Source organism: Pleurodeles waltl, chromosome 3_1, assembly GCF_031143425.1.
Source record: "Pleurodeles waltl isolate 20211129_DDA chromosome 3_1, aPleWal1.hap1.20221129, whole genome shotgun sequence".
NCBI classification, from domain to species: domain Eukaryota; kingdom Metazoa; phylum Chordata; class Amphibia; order Caudata; family Salamandridae; genus Pleurodeles; species Pleurodeles waltl.
The window spans coordinates 1002575876-1002588038 of record NC_090440.1 but is presented as its reverse complement, the minus strand read 5'-3'; the positions used below and the strand labels follow the sequence as shown (position 1 = coordinate 1002588038).

At 43.3% G+C, this 12163-nt stretch overlaps 1 protein-coding gene across 4 annotated transcripts in view; it reads left to right on the top strand.

Moving 5' to 3' along the window:
* ITGB6 (integrin subunit beta 6) overlaps nucleotides 1-12163 on the top strand; it is a 472483-nt gene that overhangs the window by 352580 nt on the left and 107740 nt on the right. For 3 of the 4 annotated variants that reach the window (XM_069224209.1, XM_069224208.1, XM_069224207.1), the window contains one exon: nucleotides 1925-2147. In XM_069224209.1, the coding sequence (XP_069080310.1) occupies nucleotides 1925-2147 (223 nt within the window). Of the gene's footprint in view, nucleotides 1-1924; nucleotides 2152-12163 lie in introns of those variants that run through there. The other variant, XM_069224210.1, reaches the window with a different exon arrangement.

Sequence of the window (12163 nt, the reverse complement as noted above, 5' to 3'; positions counted from 1 at the left end):
TCAGTACTGTCTAATAATTTGAGTATTATAATGATATATGACAATCTGATGTAGTTGAAAAAGAGTGGTCTATGTGGGCATTCATTGCGTAATGTTGAATTGATTAAGCTATGGTGACAAATTGAATACGTACAGAGAACGTGCCTGAAAGGGACCCCAGTGAACCCTCACCCACCAGAGTTACCCCTTAGTGGCATGCTTCATCATCGGGTCCGATAATTCATTTTCTTGCCTTCCCTTATCTGGAGAGTTCGTTTTTTTTAGAGATGTGGGCCAGGCTCCTGTTAGGGTATGTCTTAAATCAGTACAACAATGGATATCAGACGGGAAGTCTGCACTGAATCAGCCACAACAGGAAAGAGAAGCCATGCTCTGCAAATGTTGTAACAGAGGAGGTAGCAGAGAGACTACGCTTGTTACCTATGGTATGTAGAAAAAAGTATGGTGATGGGTGAAAAAGATCACATGCAGCCCATGAACACCACGTGTTATCTATAACTTACCCATCACTTACTGTTCTTTGTGCATTGTAGGCTATCCAAAACTTGGATTCTTTGTTGCACGCTCTATTGTAAAAATTGAATGTTCACACCTTGTTTAAGCTTCCGGTAAAGGAGAAATAGAGCCCATGCTATGCATCTCTATATCATATAGACACTCATTTCATGTGTCTTATTAGAAGAACACTATGATATGTTAAGAAACATAAGAGCTTAAGAATCAGCGGCACATATTTTAGGCCCTGTACCCCTTTAATCATTTATTCTAATACAGATAACTCATGATTGTTTAAGTCTTCATATCAGCCATCTTAGTCGAACAAACGCTACACATTGTCAGCCTATCATTGAGGTTCGAGTCAGGGGCATAGCTTGGCCAGTACGTTTGGGGGGCGTCAGCTTTAGATTTTCCAACAATCATGCTAGCACATTATGTTAAAATGCATTATATGACAACCAGAAAGCATGAGAGGTGTTTAAGGGGTAGTGGAAAAGTAGATAAATGCGGATTGGTAGGAGTATTAGGTGAGAGAAAACACAATATTTTGTTAAATAACCAACATTTTTGAAGAGTTTCCAAATATAGAGAGGGAGATATTGTGCATGCTTTTTGTCTGCGGATATGTAAACATTTCTGGTGACATCCGACATACACCTCACCATACTCAACTGAAAGCAGCTGCATCCAACTACTTATCATAAAATACATTTACTGTGGGAGGGGAATGTAACACCACAAACGCCCGACTGAAGCCATGACCCTTTTTTGTGTGCATGATGAGGGCTTGTATTTGGATACGCTTTGTGACAGAACCAAGTGCCATTTTTGTGTCCGCTATGGATTTGTCCTCAGAAAAATTGTTAGTTCTCAGTGTTTGGGCATTTTGCAAGCACAATAGCACAATACTAGGACAAAAGTTAATGGTGGCCAACTTTTCATGCTGGTTTTGTTGGCACAGATTTATTTTAGGTCTGGACTAGAGACCGTTTTAGGTGCACAACCAGCCTCATGTACTCCAAAAAATTATATAATCAAGACATACATACATATTCCACCCATGACAGTATTTAACATGGGGTAACAGGTCACCCCACTTCAGTCTTTAGCTGTCTTGTACTTTGAATTGTGGCATTTCGCCAAATCATGTGCACACCCGCTTAAAAGACGTTCACTTTCAAGATGGCACTGGAGTCCATTGAAATGTCTACCTTTGCTGGTCACTAAATGTCAAAAGGCCATGTGCCACCAAATGGATCTCTAGTCGCCATTTGTAAATTGTTCATCGGGTTATTGTATTGTATTGTATTTATTTAGCGCTTTCCATACACCTTGCAAGAAGGACGTATTCTGTTGTGCTGATAGGAGCATAGTCTGCACTCCTGCATGAAAAGTTTGATGGAGAAGTTTGTTAATTATTTTGCAGGTCACGGTGACTGCGAGTGTGGTGAATGTGTATGCCACAGTGGATGGCTTAGTGAATACTGCAACTGCACCACCAACGTCGACACATGTGTCTCTGAGGACGGAGTACTGTGCAGCGGACGAGGCGAGTGCATTTGTGGGAAATGTGTCTGCACAAAACCTGGGGTTTCAGGTAACACATGTGAAAGATGCCCTACTTGTGGTGATCCCTGCACTTCCAAACGGTAATTTCCTGTTTTTCCACAATTCACAGTCACATTCTATTGCATTGAAGATGTATTAGAGGACAGATATAGGCTAATGTGTAACAGGCAGGCACTACGTTTCATTTAAAACGCTTGAGTAGAAGAAAAACCAGAAGAACGAATAATAGCGAACGATTAGAGCTCTAACCTTTATAACAAAGTGTGACTAAATGCATGCTTTCCAGAGTAACTGTCATGCTTCACGTGGTCAGTCTGTAGAATATTGTTATGTCTTATAAGCTTTCTTGTTTGACATTCAGTCCAGAGGAATGTTGTGCCTTAGAATGCTCCTAAGGGTATGATATGATTTCCTGGTTTCCGTACAAGTGTCTAAGTCAAAATGTTCCCTGCACACAATTGTGAAACATTTTTCCAGCACTGAAAGCAAGGAGACAAAGCAAAAATGCAAAGCCACAACGTGAAATATTTTCATGCTAAACAACCGGGTCTTGGGTTGCGATGTATGTGTGTATTCCTAACGTGATACACGAAGTTGCTACAATGGTTTTTGATAAAAATATGGCATTCGGTCAGTACAGTATAATTGTTGTGCAACATATAGTGTAATGCTTTCTTGAATGAACCATCATTCTCAGGTATAGTCCAATTATAATCACAGTTTTATCAACCAATAGTAGCATGTGCTACTAGTAGAGATCAAAAATAAAATACACTAACGCTAAACGCTGTAACGCTATAGCCCGCTGCCAAGGGCTGTTATGGGTGTTAAAGGCCCTCTTCCTAACTTATAAGACCGAGTTGCTGGGGAGGACTTACAAGGGCCTGTAACTACTGGTATAGAAGGAGGCAAATGGACTGTACTGCTATTAGAGCATTCCCCCAGCTGAGGGGTGTTCTGAAATCAAGAGGTACAATCAGGAAGACAAACAATGGAATGTTTAAGAAGGCAGTCTATATCAGCCATTATGGGTCCTGAGGCATTTCATTGTCTTCAGTGGAACTCACATCAGTCCCTCACGGTTGCTAGATACTGTCCCGATGATGACGGGCCCGAGTAACGGGTGAGGGTCCATATAAAGGGAGTTAGTTATTAGTCATTGTTGCCCTGCAGGTGAGACCAATAAGGGTCAGATTTAAGGAGACCCAGTGCAGCGCCACTTTTCATGCGCCCCTTAGCACCCCCCTAATGCCACCATGTGGGCGCTGTATCTAAGATAATGCGCACCATGGGGGTAGTTCGGGAACTAGAGTTTAATATTTTGACGCTAGTTTGAAGCTTTGCAGGCGTTAAAAGTGCTGAAACAATTTACGCAAAGAAATCTCTTAGATTTCTTTCCACCATTTTCAGCCCCCCAAGGGGGGAATGCCCCCTTTGCATACATTATGCATGGCACATGCATGATGTAGCGCAAAGGGCCACAAAGTGGCACAATGCAAGCAAATCTGGCACAGTGTTTTTGCCCATCTAATGCCACAATAGCGTAAAACAAATTATGCTAATGTGTCATTAGATGGAGCAAGGGGCTCTTAAATCTGTCTCTAAGTCTATTAGCTCTCGCCCCACTTACGAGTCCAAAATCGAGAGCACTGCCAAAGCATCATCAGCCTTTCACATAGATGGGCGCCATCTTCCTATGACCCCCTGAGATTCTTCTAATTTGTGCTGCTGGCACACAGATGGCCACCTTGCCTTGTCCTCTTGTTGCCTTTAACCCCTTTCCCACTCAGGACGTAACGGTTACGTCACGTAATGGGTACACCCTTGGCTGCAGCGCTGAGGTGCCAAGAACGTTACCGTTACGTCCTGGGACTGGCTCATCGCTTCCTCCATGAGCCTCTCATCCACCCCCCCAGTTCAGGGATGGAATGGGAATCGCTTCCCCTTCCACCCCAGACCCTCGCCCTCCCTTAGTGATTATATCGCATGGGGGGGCAGTAACCACTAAGCACCAGGATTTCTTTTTTTTTTTACAGATGGGGAGCGACCCCTTAGACAAGGGTCGCTCCCCTAAGGAGAAGATTTATTTTAGTGCATTTCTGCGTCCCCTTGGGGGCAGATTGGCCTATTTCTATTAGGCCTATCTGCCCTTGTGGGGGCGGGGGTAGAAATCACTTAGGCACCAGGGATAGGTGTGTGTGTGTTTTGTTTCGGATGGCAGCCCCTTGGGCAAGGGTCACTCCCCATGGGATCACATTTCTGTTGGCTAATTAGCCTACTTTTGTAAGGCCCATCTGCCCCCAAAGGGGGGCAGAAAGCCCACCAGACACCAGTGAAGAATTGTTTTCCACAAAAGAGGGTGGGGGTATAGCCATATCCCCACCCCAAATAAATGGAGACAAAGTTGTTCTGCCCGCCGGTGGGCAGATGGGCAATTACCCCCAGTCCAATCCCCGGGGGCAGAAAGCCTACTAGATGCCAGGGAATAAAAAACAAATAGTGGGGTGGTGGTTACCAACTAGTATGGGCATCGTTTGCACCCACCCCAACTGAAGGGGGTAACAGTCTGTCAGCTCTCCCCAGCACACTGAAAGATCTTATCCCAACGGCATGCAAAAGGACTTTTGATTATTTGGGTTTTGGTTTTACACATGGGCCATGAGAGCTTGTCTAACTCTCAAAATCGTCCCACTTGGAATGGTGATGGCTGCATTTTTTTTAACTTTGGGATGCTGCCATGTAAAAAAAATCTACGAGACCTAGACAAATTTGAAAGCTAAATATCTGGGTGAGTCCAGGGTGGTATGCTTCACATGCACCCCACACCATTTTCTTACCCACAATGCACTGCAAACCTCCAACTTTGCTTGAAATCACACATTTTCCCCACATTTTTGTGATGGAACCTTCCGAAATCCGCAGGAGTCCACAAAATTCCTACCATCCAGCATTGTCCCATCAATACCAATAAAAATTCTGCCCCACTTGTCAGCCTAAAAACTGTTTTTTCCAAACTGCCCTCTTGGACCTGCTCTGGTTCTCCCTCAATTTCAACATGTTTTTGGCTCTTCCCTGTCACAGACACTTGGCCCACCTACACAAGTGAGGTATCATTTTTATTGGGAGACTGAGGGGAACGTTGGGTGGTAGGAAATGTGTGCTGGTGCAGTGATCCCACATGGAAATGTAGGGAAAATTTGATTTATTAGCTACATTTGAGGTTTGCTGAGGATTCTGGATAAGAAAACACTGGGGGATCCACGCAAGTCACACCTCCCTGGACTCCTCGGGTGTATAGTTTTCAGAAATGTCTGGGCTTGGTAGGTTTCCTTAGATGGCTGCTGAGTCCAGGACATAAAAACACAGATGCCTCCTTCCCCATAAAAATAGGTCGTTTTGTATTTTATCATTTTGATGTGTCCAGGTAGTGTTTTGGGGCATTTCCTGTTGCGTGCACTAGACCTACTCACACAAGTGAGGTACCATTTTTATTGGTAGACCTGGGGGGATGCTGGGTGGAAGGAAATGGGTGGCTCCTCTCAGATTCCAGAGCTTTCTGTCACCGAAATGTGAGGAAAAAGTGTTTTTTGCCAAATTTTGAGGTTTGCAAGGGATTCTGGGTAACAGAACCTGGTGAGAGCCCCACATGTCACCCAAATCTGAATTTCCCTAGGTGTCTAGTTTTAAAAAGTGCTCAGGTTTGGTAGGTTCCCCTAGGTGCCAGCTGAGCTAGAGGCCAAAATCCACAGCTAGGCACTTTCCATAAAACACGTCAGATTTCAATTTAAAAATGTGATGTGTCCATGTTGTGTTTCCTGTCGCGGGCACTAGGCCGACCCACACAAGTGAGGTACCATTTTTATCAGGAGACTTGGGGGAATACAGAATAGCAGAACACGTGTTATTGCTCCTTGTCTTTCTCTAAATTTTTTCCTTCCAAATGTAAGACAGTGTGTAAACAAGATGTTTATTTGAGAAATGCCCTGTAATTCACATGCTAGTATGGGGAACTCAGAATTTAGAGATGTGCAAATAAGCACTGCTTCACAACACCTTATCTTGTGTACATTTTGGAAAAATAAAGGTTTCCTTGATACCTATTTTTCACTCTTTATATTTCACCAAATGAATTGCTGTATACCAGGTATACAATGAAAACCCATTTCAATGTGCAGCTCCTTTACTGGCTCTGGGTTCTTAGGTTTCTTGATGAACCTACAAGTCCTATATATCCCCGCAACCAGAAGAGTCCTGCAGACGTAACAGTATATTTAAAAAATAAATCTCCTATAAGTGGAAAAAGTTATAGAAGGAAACGTGGACAAAAATTGATCTTTTTTTACCTCAATTTCAATAGTTGTTTTTATTTGAGCTGTTACTTTCTGTAAGAAAACCTTGAAGGATCTATAAAAATGACCCCTTGCTGAATTCAGAATTGTGTCTATGATTCAGAAATGTTTAGCTGTTTGGAATCCAGCATTGATTTCACACCCATATCTGTCACTAACTGAAAGGAGGATGAAAGCACAAAAAATAGTAAAAATAGGGTATGTCTCAGTAAAATCCCAAAATTGTGATGAAAAATTGGGTTTTCTGATACAAGTCTGCCTGTTCCTGAAAGCTGCGAAGATGGTGATTTTAGAAATGCAAATCCTATGTTGATGCCATTTTCAGGGAAAAAAACAAACTTTCTTATGCAGCCCTTTTTTCCCATTTTTTTCAAAAGACTACATTTTTGCTGTATTTTGGCTAATTTATTGGTCTCCTCCAGGGGAACCGACAAATTCTGGGTACCTCTAGAGTTCCTAAGATGTTGGAAAAAAAGAACCCAAATTTGGCGTGGGTAGCTTATGAGGACAAAAAGTTATGAGGGCCTAAACCTGAACTGCCCCAAATAGCAAAAAAAAGGCCTGGCACCTGAGGAGGAAAAGGTCTGGCAGCGAAGGGGTTAATGAAGGGAAGCCAGATCAACCAAAGAAAAGTAAATAACATTGTCTGTGCATTTATAGAGTCTGTGTACAGGCAGCTAGATTATAGCAAAAAAGGGAGTGAAGCCATTTTTATCACCCAAATATTCAGATCAGAAGCTGCTCATATTTCTGCAGCACCATTACCTTACCATTGCCCTTCACGTATACCTGAGTGGGAAGGGTAGGACATAAGAATCATAAGTATAGTTTTAAAGTGGCTCATATATTTAATTCACAAAAAGATATTTGTGACCCCGTGGGATGATGCCTCCACCTTCTTCGAATCATAGTGTTTTAGGTTTGGAAGGGATTTACCCTCTTTTCTGTAAGATGAAGCATTTCAGTTCATATTCCGAACTACTTTATCAGTTGCTCTCAACAATGATTGACCTATATAAATATTTACATGCATTAGAGACCATTGTCTGACCTGTTTTCCCCTTGAGTGAAATGATTTAGAAATGCTTTAATTTTTTTTTTAATCAGAGACAAACATACATCTGCAGAGGCCTTGAGAATGAGAAAAATATTAGGTAGAATCTCTCCTGTCTTCAGTGAAAGGGCACGTTTAGGCATTTTGAATGCTTTTACGGAGTCCTTGGCTTTATATTAGGCTCCTCGGAAGAGGGTTTTGCATTTGGCCTTAGACCAGACATCCATTCCTAGGATCCCAGTGTGCTATCAAAAGTGAAGGTAGATATAACCACGATTCAGGGACAGCACAGAACGTCTTTAAAAAGGAATTTCCATGACCTCCAAATCCACTTTTATCAGATAGACTGTAGGATCTTAGGGGCACTGACCATGGCATCCTCCCAAGATGAAGCTTGAAGTATTAGCCTGAATGGAACTATCAATTTCTTATCTTAGGTCACTTTCATAATTACCTGACCTGTCTAGCAAAGAAGCAAAAATGGCCTGAACATCTTGCAGCAGAGAATGATCAATATACAATGCATATATGCCACCTTTCAGAAGGACAATAATCACAGATTTAGAATGCTTCCAGGAGGTCCCACCCTTCTCTTCCATCATCATATCAAGTAGCGGCTCTAAAGCTACAGAGATACACCCTTCCTGGTTGAGTAATGAACAATACTCCAGAACAATCGAAGAGCCTGATTCAAAGCCTTCTAAAGTGCACATCTGAGCATTGCTGTTCAGTCATGCTCTTCGCAGTTGTGCTGGAATACCCGTCGGATAGCTTTATGAAAGGGAAGACCTGTCTCTGTGGGTGGTTGGTAGCAAAAAAAACTGATTCCTGAAGAAGAGACTGACTATAGTCCTTCAATCCCGATTTCCAGTATTTTCAACTTTTGCGACATCACCGCTTCCTAAACCTCCTTAAGTATGCACTATTATGATTTTTCTGTGGTTTTTAATAAAGCAAAGGCCTTGCTTGAGTGGCTGAGAAATCAAGGTGCAGCAAAAATAAAAAAGTATTAGCACTTTGTTGTGGATTACTGCACATCATGCTACAAAATGTAGCCTATCGTCAAGACACAATGAAAGTGTTACCAACAAGGGATATCTGCCCTTGGATTCTGAGCCCTTAACCATCCCTAGTGCCATGTACATTCTTCTACCAACTGTTTTGATTTGCTTGCTGGGACTAGAAGCAGACAAGGTGGCAAAAGAACAGGGTTGGCATCATAAGAACTCTTCCTAGCGCACACATGATGACTCTATTATTCCTCTAGGCATGCCTGGTCTCTCCTGGTCTTCATCAAATTAAGAGAAAAGCTACACATGAAACTGCTTTAGCAGTGCTTAACACAGGGGCTGTTCAACTCCAATTCTCAGACATACAGTAAAGGACTGGGGAACAGACCTACTATCCAAAGCTGGTGTTCATTTAAAACTCACTTGAAGCTCCCTGACTCACCTGCATTGCCTCGTTTCACACCTTTAATGCAAACTAAAAACCAGTCAGTCTGACTATCTGTAGTTTGCTTTATCAAGTGTCACTGAAAAGGCAGGCCTCCATCTCTCAAACAGCCATGCTGCTGAAATACCAAGAAACACCAGACATACCTCAATGCACCAATTCCACAGGCCATTGGACATGTACCTCCATGTTCGTCCATCAGAGAGCATGGACATTCTGCCACACAGCAAATATGCCTGCATCACAGCGAACTGTCAGAAAATCTGGCTAAAGCATAGAACAGATATCCTTGTCAAATAGAGTGTCTTAATCAATATCTGTGACTTTGAGTGGGTGGGCAGGATAGGGGTAAAGTATCTGCAGAGCGCGGAACAGTACATACCTCACATTTCAATTTCACACAGCACAAATGGGAATTACAGGCAAAATAGGTGCTGATTGTTCTTATTATTACATGTATCTATGTTTTTTTCCCGGTAAAGTTCAAGGCGCTAGACCTTCCGAAATTTACCTGGGGAAAATTGCATGGGGTGGGTGGCAGTATTTACTCCATTATTCATAATTTTGATACCAGATATCGTTCTTGCTTGCGTAATTAAGCCATGTATACAAAATCAAAGCTCGTGGCTTAAGCCTCTGAGTAGACAGACAAAGCAAGATTTAGTAGACGTGATTTTATTTTATTTATACATCCCCTCTATCCTACAGAAAGAGGGAGTATAGATGGTTCTCTTCGGGGAGAAACACACCGTTCACACTCTGTGGGTTGTGACAAACAAGAGGCACAAATTGATAATACTTTAAATCTGGATATCAAAGCACCAATGTATATCTAAATTACATTTAGGTTCAGATGCCAACATTTGTGCTTATTTGTCCCATCCTGGCATAACAAGAGAAAGAGGTGTAATCAACTGAATATATTTCCCAGCAGACATCAGACGACAAAATCAATATTGGCAGCGTAATTAAGGTAGTTGAATGTCTAAAGTCTTCATATGCATTAGGAGGTAGGATGATTCAGCTGTTGCATATAACAATATTAAACAGGAAGCACTGCCCGACTCCTGTGGGCTAATCTAGAGATGTAGACCAGCATGTGTGTCCTGCTTCTGGCCCTTACCTTCCTAATTAACAACTAAATGTGCAGATGCTAATGGTGTTTCTCAGTTGAGGAAACAGAAGGTGCTTTGTGCATCATTTTTATTCGCAAGGGCGAGACCACATTTTATTGATAAAATGTGCTAAATTAGTGCCTTATTATGTTGTTAGGACTGTACTTCATGACGCTTTGGGGTCTCCTCATTATGACTGCATCTGTGCAATGGAATATATACTGTTCTTCAGTCTAGTTGAAGCAACAAAACTTTAGATGGACTCTTGTATGACAAGTGGGTAGTGGGTCCTTCAATGGAGATCTTACTCTGGTGACTAGTAGAGGGCTAGCTGATTAGCTGGTCAAAGTGCACATGCCGGGATATTCGGAAGTGAGGAGCTGGAGGTGCCAGATTGCATCAAAGTGCATTCTGCCAACTTTATGAACAGAGACTGTCATTGCTGGTTGGAGAAGACCATCTGTTGTTTATCCTATTGTAGAAGAGCATCTTTACTTTTTGGGTCTGTGTCACTGCACTGCACTGTTTGCACCTGGCCACTCTGAGTCAAATTAAGCTTCTGTTCCCCAGAGAGACATCCCTCTGTGTTCCCTCTTACTTTCTTCAGCTCTGCCACATGTTCATGAGTATCTTCTGTTGGCCTACATAGCCCATTGAGGATTCGTGAGTCTTGATACATCGGGTCCCAACAATAATATAGAGAAATTGCCAAAACTTGTGTTCTTATTCTCTGCATGACCTGCTATGCATTAGCTCCATCCTACCAGTAGTCTTATATTATTGGCCAGACCTTTGCTGCCCCTTCTCAAAATGTCATTAGCAACCGTGCGACCTAGGGCACTGCATCTCCACCACTTCAGGTATCCCGTTCCACCTGGTTGGGGAGTATGTGTCTCTGTATGTGTCTCTGGCATAAAATTATAAGTTCTCTTCCAGGTAGTATGTATGTGTAGGTGTGGTAACTGTGTGTCTGCAAGCATGTGCCCATGTGTCCCGTAGTGGTTCCAAAGAGACTGCACAATAGTGCTAAAGTAATTGCACTCTCTCCTTAAAACCTGGCAAAATTGGCATACATCTTATTGGCACTTTTGATGTACTTGTTAGCGCCTAGTAAATGTTACTACCTATACCCAGAGCCTGTAAAATAAATGCTACTAGTGGGCCTCAGCACTCATTGGTACACCCACCAAAGTAGCACTACAAAACATGTCTTGGCCTGCCACTATAGCCTGTAGTGCAGTTTTAAACTGCCTTTTCGGCCTGGCAAAAAAAACTCTTGCCAGGCCTTACTTTTCCTTTTTAATACTTATACATCACCCCTAAAGTAGGCCCTAATTTCTCATAGGGTAGGGTGCATGGTATTTAAAAAGTAGGACATGTGTTTAAGTTTTATATTTACTGGCAGTAAAAAACTCTTTACTTTGGTTTTCACTGTTGTGAGGTCTGTCTTTCACACAGCCTAACACTGGGTTACCCTGTTACATTTAATAAGTATTATCTTCAGATTGGGAGCAGATAAAAACTTAGGCCCTCATTACAACTTTGGTGGGTGGCAACCGCCGCCCGCCAAGCTGTAACCGCTGCGCGGCCGCCAATACGGCCGCACTCCCGTGGTGGCCATTACGACATCCCCGCTGGGCCGACGGGGATGACGGCTGCAACATGGGAGCCAGCTCCAAATGGAGCCGGTGGTGTTGCGGCGGTGCGACAGGTGCAGTTGCACCCGTCGTGCTTTTCGGAAAAGCTTCATGGGGCTGTGCCAGGGGGCCCCTCCACTGCCCATGCCTAACACATGCCTCCCCCCACCACTCCCCTTTCCGCCAGCGGTTCCTACCGCCATGAAAAGGCTGGTGGGAGGGGGACTCGTAATCCCCTCGGCAGCGCTGCAAGCAGCGCTGCCCTGGAGGATTGAATCTGCCGGGACCAACGTGGCGGAAAACCGCTGGTCCCGGTGGTACAACCGCGGCGCTTCCGCCGCGGTCGTAATACCAGAGATTGCACCGCCAGCCGGTTGGCGGTGCAACCTCCAAAACAGCCCTGGCGGTCTTTGACTGCCAGGATTGTAATGAGGGCCATGGTGTTTACACTCAAATTGATTGTCATTTAAAATTCTCTTTAGTGGT